General features: G+C 49.8%; 1 protein-coding gene across 1 annotated transcript in view; it reads left to right on the top strand.

The window, feature by feature from the left end:
- Positions 1-420: 420 nt before the first annotated feature.
- The window catches only part of ANKDD1A (ankyrin repeat and death domain containing 1A), a 38,493-nt gene continuing 24,997 nt past the window's right edge, over positions 421-13,916 (top strand). Inside the window, exons 1-5 of the mRNA XM_047864288.1 lie at positions 421-454; positions 3,815-3,918; positions 5,969-6,087; positions 6,513-6,522; positions 9,104-9,202. Of these exons, the coding sequence (XP_047720244.1) occupies positions 421-454; positions 3,815-3,918; positions 5,969-6,087; positions 6,513-6,522; positions 9,104-9,202 (366 nt within the window). The remainder of the gene's footprint in view (positions 455-3,814; positions 3,919-5,968; positions 6,088-6,512; positions 6,523-9,103; positions 9,203-13,916) is intronic.

Here is a 13,916-nt window from a genome sequence, read left to right as displayed (position 1 = left end):
AGAGGCCTTGCACGAATGTCCAGGGCCTGGAGGCTGGAACAATCCCCACCCCCCCCCCCCCCATCCACGGGGACCTGCAGAGCCCAGAGTGGCCCCGACCCCCCAGACTTGGATGTGAAAGGCGCGGGGCCATCGGCATGGGATGTCGAGGGAGCTCCAGGAGGCACCTGCAGCCTGGTCGGGGATGGGGACGGGGGTAGGTGACGTGCAGCTGCGCCCACATCATGCTCAAGGGCCAGGAGGGACCGAAGGGTCTGGAGCAGCGGCTTTCGCGCGCACCCTGGCGCTCCTGGGAACCCATGCCCTTCGACCCCAACTCAGCGCCCCCTTCCCTCCGCTCGCGGCGCCGCGCCCAGGCGGACGCGCGGCGGGCGGCGGGCGGTGGGGCAGAGGCGCGCGCCCGGGCTGCGGAGCGGCGGCATGGAGGAGCCCCCGGCGTGGGAGAACGACGGCCGTGAGTCAGCCGCGCCGCGGGACCCGGGGGCGGGCGCGGGCAGAGCCCAGAGGATCCCCGAACCCCCGCGGGGAGCGACCAAGCCTGCGATTGGCGCTGTCCTCGTGGCCACCTCGGTCGTGGGCTTCTTTGTGAACGCACACCGGGGTGGGGGGAGCATTGGCTGCGCGTCTGGGACTTGGCGGCGCCATCGGTTCCCGAGGGCAGGGAGCTGCTGCGGTGGAGACATTAGCTAGAAATAAGATGGTTATGCGATCCTTTATTGAGTACTTACTTTGTGTGCGGGGAAGAGCCAGGACAGGCATGTTATTTGATCTTCACAGAGGCCCTATGGGTAAGACATATTGTTATCGCCATTTTGCAGAAGAGAAAGCTGAGTCCCAGGGTGATTAAATAAGTTACCCAAGGTCACACAGCCGTTAAGTGGTAGAAATGCTGAAGGCCCCAGCTCTGCCAGAATGTTGAGATTGGTTGGGGAATGAAGACCATAGCAGATGGGGAAAATGAAACCCACAGGAGGGGAGCTGTGGTGTGCTGCAGGTGGGATGAGGGCACCTGAGAGTCTTGCTCAAGGAGTGTGCTCAGTGCCAGTGTCTCTGGGCCAGACAGCATCCATGTGGGCATCAGCCAGCCTGGGAGGCTTTGGCTGCACACCCTGGGAGGGGGAGAGAGAAAGATTGTGCCAATGTCCTCACACTGGGTTAAGGGGCTCTATCAAGGTGCTGTTTCAAAGGGTGCAGGGTTCTGCCTGGGTCAGAGGATCTCTTGAACCCACCCTCAAAGAATGTACAGCAATGGAGCATTAGTGTGTGGGGGAGGGAATTCTGGGCAGACCATGCATCATGGGGAAGGTCTCCCAGGCCAGGGTACAGTGTATATTTGATGTGGCCAGAAAGAGGATGCATGGGTTGAGGTGGATGGTAAAGAGATTAGGGTTGATTTCCCTGGGGTCATGCAGGGTCTGCTTGCTCCCATTCAGACCCTTGGCTGTTTGCTGACACAAGCCACTAAAAGGCCACCTGTAGGCTTCCACTAAGAGAAAGGGAGTCAGAGCTGGAAGGGATCTCTACAGATACCTTTCTTCACCCTTCTGCAGTTTTACAACCAAAGAAACCAAGGCCTCTGAGGGTCACATGGCTAGCCTTAGGAACTGCTAGAAAGTAGCAGACTGGGTACTAGATCCCCAGCTTCTCTAAACTCACATCTAAAGTGCCAGCTTTTTTTCCTGAACTTGGATCATGGTGTTGTTCAGCCAAGAGGTTAAGGAAACAAAAGCTCGGGACCCAGTGCTTTTGGAGGTGTTTGAGATCTGAGAAGGGTTCTTCCAGAAGAGCCCTCTTCTCACCTTTAAGAAAGGCATCCCCTTTGGGGGTGGGAAAGCTAGCAGTGGAGACCACACTTGGAAGATGGTGTTTTCCCCACTCCCCTGCAATATTGACCTGAAGCTGCCTCTCCCTCAAAGCCTCTTTCCTTCCATTTACTTGAGCTTGTGGTTTGATTTTCCAGGGGACTAATGAGTCTTAATTGGGACAGCATCTTATGGTTCCAATGCCTGTGAAGAGTTTTAATGATTTGTATGTCACTCATTCATTCAACAAATGTGTGCCAAGGCCTGAATTTGGGGATTCAGCAATTAACAAATAAGACCTCCCCTGTCATGGGCTTATAATGGGGGAAGCAGACAATAAACCTCATCAATATGTAAGTATAGCATATGTCTGTGGTGAGGGGTGCTGTAGAGAAAAATAATGCAGGGGGGCAGGTAGGAAAGGTGCTTTCTTTGGTTGGGATTTCACAGGCTTAGAGAGCCCTGAGTGAAGGAGGCCCTACCACTTCCATGTCTTTGGCCACCAGAATTTATTCTCTGACCCCTTTGCCTTGGAGAAATAATAGTGATGATGATGATGATGGCTCTATTTGCCAGATACCATGCTAGGGGCTTTTCATATCTTATATCTAATCATTACAATAACCCTACAGGGTGGCACACATTCCCCATTTTGCAGATGAGGGAACTGAGGCACAGGATAATTAAGTAACTCAAGTCACATGGCCGGGAAGTGACTCAGAGCTGAACTTAGGGCCATGTGATCGCCCAAGGGCAGCAGCTCCAAGGTCCTTAGGTTGAGGCCCAGGAAAGCACAAGGCCCTCTCCCATATCTGGAAAGCAAATTGATGGCAGGCCTGTCACCTCAGTGCTTTCCAGTCTTCTCTGACAAGTCACTGGCCACCTGTCCCTGGATACACCAATGGGCTAGATCTGGACATTCACATTGGACCAAACATGTAGGATGATGTGGGTTTGGGGGCAATCAAACCACAGATTACCTGCCCTGTGATGACTGTGCAAAGGGCCAGCAAATATTTGTACCTTGTGCTAGTGTATCTAAACCTTTCTGGAGGAGGGACAGGTATCTATTAGTCTGAAGATTTTTGTGTTACTGATAGAAGCAGAATCTTATGGGTTCTTCCTTATGCCCAGCTTTGGGCCTGCTGTGAGCTGTAGGTGGATCAGCAAGGGTCAGATGTGGCCAAGGCCCCAAGGAGCTTGCAGTCCAGCCAAGGACACCAGACATCCTCACAAGACAAGAGCAGTCAGGATGACAGCAGTGTGGGGGTCTGGTGAGAGGTGCCCTGGACCACATCACCAGGCCTGGGTCCTCCTGGCTTGGCCACCACCCCTCTGAGCAGAGCCCACCGCTGCCAATGGCAGGAGACCAGCAGGGGGAGCTCTGAGGCTCCCTCTAGTCGGAGATGATGGTGCAGCATTGAGGCAAGAGGAGCCCTGAGAGAAGGCAAATCAGAGTGGGCCCCACAGCTGGGAGGCAACAGCTGGTTAGGATTGGGGATGAAGAGAGATGAGATGGAGGGACGAGGACAGAGAAGCCGGGTGATATGCCTCTGGCCTTGCCCGTGTCTGATGAAGTAGGTGGCTCAGTAAATCCTGGCTGCCTTCTTCACTGGACAAAGCCATAGAAAGGTAGTCATCAACTCCAGTGGGAATGAATTCCATTCCCTTCCTCAAGAGCTGCTCTTAGGGTCGTGAAAACTAGATGATGGGGCACCTCTGAGGGCCATGACAGGCACACACCTGGCTCCTGTGGATGGTCTTGCCGTGCTGTCCCATCTTTAGGGTTTTGCTGAGTCCTGGTTGTGTGGACATGGGTTGAGTTAGTGAAGAAAAGCAGCTTGTCTGGGGACGTCCCCTAAAAGGGGGGAGAGGCATCCCTGCCACCATTTCCAGCTGGAAGACCCCCTGTCTGGGACACGTTCAGGGCCAGGGAGGAGCTGTTCACCTCTCCTCTGTATGCAGTGTGGGGTGCTCTCCCCCTCATTCCATATCCCCTTTTCTGCCCCTAGTGCTTCCTCTGGAAAGGCAGCTCCATGAAGCTGCCCGTCGGAACAACATCGGAAGGATGAAGGAACTGATCGAGAGGAAAGTCAACATCAGGGCCAGAAACCACGTTCGTAAAGGGGCTCTTCCAAATCAGGGTGCCTGGATAGGAATAGTGCCTGCATGATGACACCTCCACGCAGGAGGAACAGTTCCTGGAGCCGGAGGCAGGAGCATTTGCATATGTTACTTGGGGGAGGCTCAGATTGTCCACTTTGGCTTAAGGTCTCTGAGGCCTCTCTGAAGTCAGGGATTCCTAGCCAGGCTTGGGCAATTTGAGAACTCACGCGCTCAATCCCCATCCCCCACCTGAAAGGCACACACAAGGAACAAAGGTTAGAGTCAGGAGGGCAGGGGGATTGAAGGTCAGGAATCAGAGGCTGACAGATAGGCAGATAGGGGCAGAAGACTGGAGGGAGAAAGATGAAATGATGCCTATGGTCAGAAATCCAGGGGTTCAAGACCATGAAAGGCCAGACCAAGACAGGCTGAGCATGTGTGAGGAAGCAATTTAGTTTAGATCTCTGAGCGCCCACTATGGGCCCAGACAGGTCCTGGGGGGGCTCAAAGACCAGACAGGGAGGCAGACCTAGCCCACTGATCAGACCTCAGGGAAGGCTGCCGATGGGGTGATCTATAGCCCCGCTGGGGGAGGAGACAGAGAAAAACCATTCCTTCTGATGGGGAGCCCTGGGGATAGTCCTGGGTGCCACTCAGGGTAGCTTTTCCCTACCTTGGGGCTTCTGGCTGCCAGGCTTGTCTTAGGGGGATGTCAGCCTGGGTGGGAGGTCAGCGGAGGCTGAAAGGGTTGGATGTAGGATTCCTGCATGCAGCAGAGGCTGCTCTGTCTGGGATGACACGACATCACCACATGTCTGGGATGACATGACCTGGGTCTTCAGGGCCTGCCTGGGGCCCAGTAAGAGTAAGAGGAATTCCCAGGGATGTCTGATGTGCTCATCCACCTGATTCCTGGTGGTCCTCACTCACCCCCTGAGAGGTGAGGAGGGCAGGAAGGATTAGTCCTATTCATAGATCAAGGCAGGCACAGACAGTCAACAAGTCACCTCAGGTCACACATTTCATTGATAATTGGAGCCTCAGTCTCAGCTCCTGGGCAAACACTTGCAAGGAAGCATGGACTTGTAGGATGATAGGATGCTAATGCCAGATTCAGTCATTTACTTGTTTGTTTATTCATTCAATCCATCAGTATTTCTGAAGGGCCTACTCTGTGCCGACACTGTGCTAGGTGCTGGGGACAGAGCAGAACTTGTGCAGATGGAGTCCCTGCCCTCTTGGAGTCCGGGTGGGGAGAACAGACATTAAACAATGTGTCTCATGAACAGTTGTTCCCACTGTGATTAAGTTGAGAGCATGTGGAGGGGCTGAGGGGGCCCCCCTACCTGTAGCAACCAGGGATTTTTGCAGGAGCCTGAGTGAAGACAGGAAGAGGGGATAGTGTGGGCAGAAGCCTTGAGGAAGGAAGACCACACAGAAAATTAGCATTTCCTTTTGTTGTTCCCTTATAAGCTAAAAACTGCAGGTCATGAGCTGGAGGAAGGAGGATTCCCCCAGTCCTGCTCACATGTGCTGAGGCCAAAGACCATGATGAACTTCCAGGGTAGTCTGACAAAGGGGTGGGGGACCAGGCCCCTTCAGCCCATTCTGAAGGAAGAAGGGGATTGACCCAGGTAGTCAGGGGCCCTCAGGGACTAGGACAATAATCCTCCGACTGGTGGCTGTCCAGCAGAGGGAGCAGCAGGAACAAAGACAGGCCGTGGGGGAGTAGTTTGGCATTTCTAAGCCGTGGCAGGCAGGGCCTCACAGGGCCTAGGGTTAGGAGTTTGTCCCAAGAGCAGTGGGAAGCTGTGCAGTTTTAGGTGAGAGACGGATGGGTCTAGTCATTGTGTTTGACTATGTTCATTTCAGCTGCTGTCATGTGGAGGAGGAGAAAGGGGCCTGAGTGGGGCTGGGGCCCTGCCCTCTTGTCACTAGAGCCAGCAAAGGCCCTTCTACCCTGCAGACCAGCTGAATTGCAGCTAAGGATGTGGGAGGGGGTGGGGAGGTGGGCCAGGCAGGCAGCTGGTGCCTCACAGCTCTTCTTTCCCTCCTGGCAGGTGGGCAGGGTAGCCCTGCACTGGGCTGCGGGTGCAGGGCATGAGCAAGCTGTGCGGCTGCTCCTGGAGCATGAGGTTGCTGTGGACGATGAGGATGCGGTAGGGGACCCCTCATTCGGGTTAATATTTCCAAATGATCCTGAGATCATATTCTCTGCCTCTCTGCCTCTCCCCTCACCCCTCTCCCCTCAGTCTTCAAGGGCCAGTGACACTGCAATGATCCCAGTTTTCCCCTGTACAGCCATAAGGACCTCTCCATTTTCAAGAGCTTTTTAGTTCTCAGCCTTTCAGTCCCACATAATACCATGTGACCAGGGAGAGATATGGGCTGTAGAACAAATAATCGGGTGGATTGATAAAGGACTTTTTAGTAAAATACTCAGGAGGTAGGTCTCTCATGATATGCCACGGGACTCTGCTCTTTAACACTTTAACCAGAGACTGGAATGAAGACTAACAGTCTTACTAACAAATTGGCAGGTGACACATTGCCGAGAGGGAGCACTAAAGAATAACAGGGTCTAGGGGCGCCTGGGTGGCGCAGTCGGTTAAGCGTCCGACTTCAGCCAGGTCACGATCTCGCGGTCCGTGAGTTCGAGCCCCGCGTCGGGCTCTGGGCTGATGGCTCAGAGCCTGGAGCCTGTTTCCGATTCTGTGTCTCCCTCTCTCTCTGACCCTCCCCGTTCATGCTCTGTCTCTGTCTCAAAAATAAATAAACATTAAAAAAAAAAAATTAAAAAAAAAAAAAGAATAACAGGGTCTAGGTTTGAGGAAAGGGCTGGGTCTGACAATGACATTTGACAGGGATACACTTAAGAATCTAAGCTTAGGGGCACGTGGGTAGCTCAGGGGATTGAATGTCCAACACCTAATGTATTATTACTTTTAATTTTTTAAAATGTTTATTTATTTTTGAGAGAGAGAGAGAGAGAGCAGGGGAGGGCCAGAGAGAGAGGGAGACACAGAATCTGAAGCAGGCTCCAGGGTCTTAGCTGTCAGCACAGAGCCGGATGCAGGGCTTGAACTCAAGAACGGTGAGATCATGACCTGAGCCAAAGTAGATGCTCAACCAACTGAGCCACCCAGGCACTCCTGAGTGCTCAACTCTTGATTTCACCTCAGGTCATAATGCCAGCACTGTGGGATCAAACCCCATGTCGGGCTCCATGCTGAGTGTGGAGCCTGCTTAAGATTCTCTCTTTCTCTCCCTCTGCCCCTCTCCCCAGTTCACTCTCTCTCTCACTCTAAAATTAAAAAAAAAAAAAAAAGGGACACCTGGGTGGCTCGGTCTAAGCATCTGACTCTTGATTTTGAAGGCTCAGGTCATGATCTCACAGTTTGTAAGTTTGAGCCCTGTGTCGGGCTCCGTGCTGACAGTGTAGAGCCTGCTTGGAATTCTCTCCCTCTCTCTTTGCCCCTCCTCTGCTTGCATTCTCCTCGTCTCTCACAAAATAATTAAATAATGGGGTGCCTGGGTGGCTCCTCTCTGTCCGCCCACCCCCCCACCCCCCCACTCACATTCTATCTCTCTCTGTCTCTCAAAAATAAATAAATAAAAAAAAATCTCTTAAAAGGAGAATATCTAGGATCCTTAGTCTGAGCTTCCCAATAAAATACTGGAATGTCATGCGATAGGCCTTTGCCCCCAAAGACCCCTCCACTGTCACCACTGTGCTCTGTTATTTCTTATTTCTTCCTTGAGGGAATGAGTGAGAAAAGAAGGTATGAGGAAGAATAGTTAAGAGAGAGTGCTTTTATAACTCTTCTCTATTTTCTTTGCAAATAGTAATAAATGTATTTTGAAAATTAAGAAAGGTGATGAATATGCCTACTTTAGTGACAGAAGGGTGAGGGAGACAAGAGAGGGAAATCCTGCTGTTGGGGGGAAGGTCTCTAGGGATATGCCATAGGGCTCTGTCCTGGACAGTTCTTGGAACTAGGATGCAGAAGTATCCCTGGGGTTCCCACTGACAGGAGGCTCTGGCTCTCATGACTCTCCTCTCCCAGCCCTGAGCCTTGATCCTTTTCATTCCCAGGTTCCTGTGGGCTTCCCGCCCCCACCCGCCCCGGGCTGGGGATGAGTATACATTCTCTCCCTCAGCCAGCCAGCCCACAATTACTGATATTCTACCCAGTGCTGGGTCTTCCGCATAACCCCATGAGGGCAGAGGTCAGGGAAGGGGCTCTGATGATCTCAGAGTGCTTCACAGATGCTGGGGAAGAGCTCCTGCAAACAGGTGGTGAGCCGCCATCAGAAAAGGGCCCAGACATATTCTCAGTTGTTCCAAAGGGCATGTGGGGTGGAAGGCACCAGGGATTCAGATTTTAGTACAGCGGAAAGAGGGACTTTCCAACAGTGAGTGGTGTTTTTCAGTTCAGTGGATGTCTTTGTAAGGTGGCAAGGCGTCTGCTGGCTTAAGCCATCTGCCTGGAGGACGTCCTGTAGGAGATTCAAACAGTTGGTTCTCAAACACCAGTCCAGGGTGAGGTCTTTACCAGTCACAGCAAATCAGAAAATAAGAACAATGTAGTGTGTTTTTCATGAAGCTGTATTTGGAAAGAGCATCTTCTCTAATTAGTTTCTCCCCAACTTTTTGTATTAAAATGTTCCTGCTTTTTTTTTTTAAAGAACTTTTTTAGTGTTTATTCATTTTTGAGGGGGGGATGAGGGGCAGACAGAGAGGAGGACAGAGGATCCAAACCAGGTTCTGTGCTGACAGCACAGACAGTGTGGGGCTTGAACTCATGAACTGTGAGATCGTGACCCGACCTGAAGTTGGACGCTCACCCGACTGAGCCACCCAGGCATCCCTAAAATGTTCCTTGTGTATTACATGATGGGGAGAATAGATGGTAGCTGTTTTCTTTTTAAATTTTATTTAGCAAAAATAAAAGTTTGCAATAATCAGCCCCTATTTTGGGCTTTACTAAAAAGTCCTATTTCTATATTTTGTCTCAGCCCCTATTTTTAAAAAATGCCATGGTTTTTATATTCCTAAATCTTGGTGCTCCCCAGCCTGGGTGGCACTTATGGTCCCTTATGGTTGTATGATTTTCAGTGCAGACATGGGCCCAGGTGGCACAGCCATACCTGCTTACATTCTTCTCACCTCCTCCCTGTGTCCTCTCCCCCAGTTTGGGATGAACTCGCTTCTCCTGTCTGCCTGGTTCGGCCACTTACAGATCCTGCAGATCTTGGTCAACTCTGGGGCCAAGATCCACTGCAAGAACAAGGTAAGGCTTCGGATGGCAGACCCCTTGCTCCCGGAGTCTCTGCCGCCTCTGTGCCCTGCCCCTGCAGCATGGGTCTGCCCCCACCTCTGCTCCCTCCTACTCCCCAGGTGACTCTGCTGCCCCAGCTTGCCCCTGCCTTCTGAGAACCCTCTGGAAGTCGCAGCTGAGCTCAGCCCCGTGAAGTTGGGACGCTCAGTGTTTCCACTGGGGCTGGGAGAAGCTGCTGGGGTGGTTCTTCCATCAGCATTAAAAGCCTCTTTCTTCTAATGTCCCCGACCCTTTACCACTCTGCCATGTTGGAACAGTCCCTAGCCCTCTGGGCAGCCTCCTTATTCACACAGGAGGAGTCAAAGTAACACCCTCAGAGGGTGGTTAGGAAGATTTAATGAGAGAGGTTGGGGCTTCCTCCCCTCTTCTTCTGGGCCCTGTCTCCCTTGTGGGGTGGAAGGAGGAAAGTTCTGGTTACCAAACCCTGGGACCTTGGGCAAATTACTTCAGCATCCTGAGCCTCAGTTTTCACACTGGGGAAATGGGGATGCTAGTATCCACCTCTGAGCTGAGGGAGAAACTCAGTACTCTGTGTAAAGTACCTGGCTCAGTGCCTGGCACATTAGGGAACCTGGCAGTCTCTCCCGGCTCATTGGTGTGCTCTGTGGTATGAGGGAGGAGGGTCCCCAGCAACTCAGGTCTCTGCTGGGGATCTCTGCACTGGTGTCTCACCTTTCAGGGGGTCATTGGCCCTTATGAAAATGCAAACATTTCTGGACCAAACGCTGTCAGCCAGGGGTTCGCAATCTGGAGATCCTTAGAACTCAGTGTGGGGTAAAAAGGGACATTTTTATTTTTACAAACTTCTATTTAAAGGTTTAGTATTAGTTGCAATGATGAGCGAATGCAAGAGTGGAAGTGTCATGGTCTTTTGAAGCCAAGGCTGGGAAGTCCCACGATACCACTTCGACCATATTTTATTGCTTGAAGCCCCTTGCAGGGCCAGCCTGGATTCAGGGGATAGAGAATATTGGATTCTCCCCCTTAATGAGAAGAGTACACAATCCCATTGCTTTGGGTGTTTCCAGAGGTGTGAGGAATAGTTGTGTCCATCTTTGCAAGCAGTCCCACCCACTACTTTTCTATTCCTTGTTCGAGGACCTCCCTGGAGGTATTTATCTCACCTGTAGAGGAACCTTGAGCCAGGCCATGACTGCGCCACGCTCTGTTTGGCCCTGGAGTTTTCTTTTCCCCCACTGTTTACCTGGCTCTACTTTGCCAGGCACCGGTGATATCTAGAGTTTTACCAACCTATAGGCTGTATTAACATTTCAGCAGTTTTTCTGTTAATGTCCTACAAAGTATTTAATCATCTTGTCTCCTTACTCTCCTCCAATTTTATGACAATTTCTCAGTCTTTCCTTGTTTTTCACGACCTTGACACTTTTGAATAGCACTGGTCAGGTATTGTGCACAATGTCCTTTAATTTGGGTTTGTCTGATGTTTTTCTCCTGATTAGAATGGGGTCATGGAATTTGGAGTAGAAAACCACAGAGGTTAAGTGTCCTTCATTGCCTCCTGTCAGGGGATATATGATACCGTCCAGTGACAAAACAAAAATAATTTATTTAAATAAACTCTCTGCCATTGAGCCACCCAGGCACTCCTGAGTGTCCAATGCAAGGCCTTGGTAGTGTGGGACTCGAACTCCCAACCTAAAGATCAACTGAGCCAGCCAGGTGCCCCCAAAAGGCAGCTTTGTAGCAAGTTTAATGTCCTTTATTCGAAAGAAAACAGTCCCTGGGTTGGGGGAGTACAGCCCTTCACAACAATTGAACACTCTTCTGGAGAGATTTTGGGTAAGATCGAATTTTATAGAGCCCCCAAAGCAGCAACACAGAAATGGCAGGATTGGCTGCTGGGGGGATTTCTTTGTAAGGCTAGTGGGTCCTTTTCTAGGGTCAGGGGAGCTAGTACAGCTGAGTGTATGTTACATTGTCATTGTTCTACGTTAAGTTTCCTGTAAGTGCAGGCTGAGGTAGATTTAGATTTGTGACCTGGGCCAGGTCACTGGGGCAGCCTTCATTTTGTAGGTCTCAATATAAGAATTAACTTTATCAGTACCAACATGGCCTGTCACTGGTGATGTTACCTTGATCCAGTTCTGATACCAACTCCAATGTGTGTGCTTTTTTCCACACCACCGAGCAATTAAGTCAATTCTCCATGGACACTGACTGGGTTTCCCACAAATTTAACTCAATTCCAATACTATCTGCCTAAAGATAGTGTCAGATTCCACTGGTTAAGGGTTTAGACCTCCAAGACCACCCCCATTTCAGAAGCCAATCCCAAGTCCAGGCTGTTACCTGGGCTTCTGACCGATTAGCTATAAATCAGAGGTTCCTACCACCCCCTCCTTAGTTTTGATTAATTTGCTAGAGCAGCTCACAGAACTCAGGAAACTAGTTTACTCACTAGATCATAAATATATTACAAAGGATATTAAAGGATACAAATCAATAGCCAGATGAAGAGATACATAGGGTGAGGTCCTGAACAAAGGAATTTCTGTCCTTGTGGAGCATGGGACCCGGCACGTGGATGCGTTCTTGAGTTCACCAACCTGGAAGTTCTCCAAACCCGGTCCTTTCCCGTTTTTACGGCGGCTTCGTTTCATAGACGGGATAGATTAAATTCTTGACCATTGGTGATTGACTCAACCTCCAGCCTCTCTCCCCTCCATGGAGGTCTGGGGGTGGGGCTGAAAGTTCCAACCCTCTGGTCTAGTTGGTTCCCCAGGCAACCAGTCCCCCATTCCCCTCCCCCCACCACGTCTACAGTTACCTTGTGGGGGGGGCTTCCCTTGTCACCAAATTAACGTTAACAATAGACGTCTTAACCGCTCTGTACACTTGGAAAATTCCAAAGGTTTTAGGACCTATATGCCAGAAACAGGACCAAGCCCAAATATATATTTCTTATTATAAACCATAATTTCACGCTTGATCACGTGGTTAAGTGGTGTCGCCCAGGTTTCTCCATTGGAGTGTTAGCATTTCTCCCTTCCAGACTCTATTGTCAGAAATGCTTTGTGGTTTTAATTTATATTTCAATAATGACTAATGATGTTAGATATCTTTTCATATGCTTCTTTGCCACCTATATATCTTCTTTGTGTCCAAATGACTTTTTAATTGGGTTGTTTAATATATCATCGATGAGTTTTTAGAGTTCTTTATAAATTTTGGAAGTGTTTCAAGATAAATTATAGACATCACTATACTTCCCTCTAAATACTCCATATGCATAATATTCACTAGAATTCAATTTCTTTGCTTAAAATGAAATATACAAGTCTTAAGTTTATATTCACTGGGATTTGACAAATTTTACTTCAGCGTAATCCAAATTACTGTCAAGATGTACAACATCATTCTGTTGATTTTTATGATCTATCGATGGTTGCAATCCATTTGAAAAACAGTGCTCTAAACAATCTAGCTATAATGCAATGCCTTGGTAGAAGCTCTGGGCTATAAACAGGATTTGCAAACCTCCCTCACTAAAATATTGCTTCTGGAGCCAAGAGACCATCTTTCTGCCGACCCCTTTTCCCACCCTGGCCACTTCTGTCTGTTAAAGAACAAAATTCAAATGAGTAAATTTAAAGATCTAACTGGCTTTATTCAATGATTCATGAATTGGGCAGCATCCCATCTAGCAAATAGAAAGGAGCTCCAGGGAGCTGTATAAAATGAAAGACTTTTATAGGCAAAAGGAAGTGGGGCAAAGAAGTTATTCCAGCAAAGACTGGATTGTTTTAGGCAAGATCACCTTCCTTCAGGGGACAGTGGGGGTGGTCTATCAGGTGGTTGTTTGTTTTTTTTAAGTTTATTTATTTGGAGAATGGGGGAGTAACAAAGAGAGAGAGAGAGAGAGAGAGAGAGAAAATCCCAGGCAGGCTCTGCACTGTCAGTGCAGAGCCCAATGCAGGGCTCCAATTCATGAACCATTAGACCCTTAACCAACTAAGCCATTCAGGTGCCCCTGTCAGGTGGATTTCCTCCCTATTATTGACCAGGAAGATCCAGAATGACTGGCTAAGATGACTTATCTGGGAGAGGCTGAAGCTGCAGTTAGCTTAGGTATTAAAGTCTCGATTTGGTGATGGGTGGGCCTTAGCACAGGTGACTCCATTTTGGGTCTGTTTTCTCCTTTTTAACACCTCCTAGTCCTTGCAGACCCCATCAGCTCTCACTCTTCCCCAGAAGGTTAGGAGGTTATCACCTAGAGACAGACACTGGGTGCTTAGTCACCTCCTTCTTCTTTTGGGGCTGTGTCAAGGTAAGCAGATGCTAGAACCTTATAACAATGTCCTGTGGTGGGTAGTATTCTGAGGACTATTAGCGCTATACAACCTCACCTTACATCCCAAATTATTTTTCAGCGTATAACAAAACTTGCTGTAGGGGATGCTGTCCAACCCCCTCAGCCACCCACTGAGGTAGTCAGGGGTTATTATCCTGATTTGACCTATAAGAAAATGGAGGCTTATAGAGGTACAGATAACTTGGTCAAGACCAGACTGCATTGCTGATAAATGCTGGAGCTGGGATTTGAACTCTGGCGTCCCAATTCCTACCAGGCTCTGTGAGGCTGAGTGGGCACTTGTGGTTTTCCCCATTTATATACTGTGTTGTTTCCATGGTAAAGCTGTGTTCT

The sequence above is a fragment of the Prionailurus viverrinus genome, chromosome B3 (genome assembly GCF_022837055.1).
Source record: "Prionailurus viverrinus isolate Anna chromosome B3, UM_Priviv_1.0, whole genome shotgun sequence".
NCBI classification, from domain to species: domain Eukaryota; kingdom Metazoa; phylum Chordata; class Mammalia; order Carnivora; family Felidae; genus Prionailurus; species Prionailurus viverrinus.
Note: the sequence above shows the minus strand (reverse complement) of the source record. Positions and strands in the feature narration are given on the sequence as shown.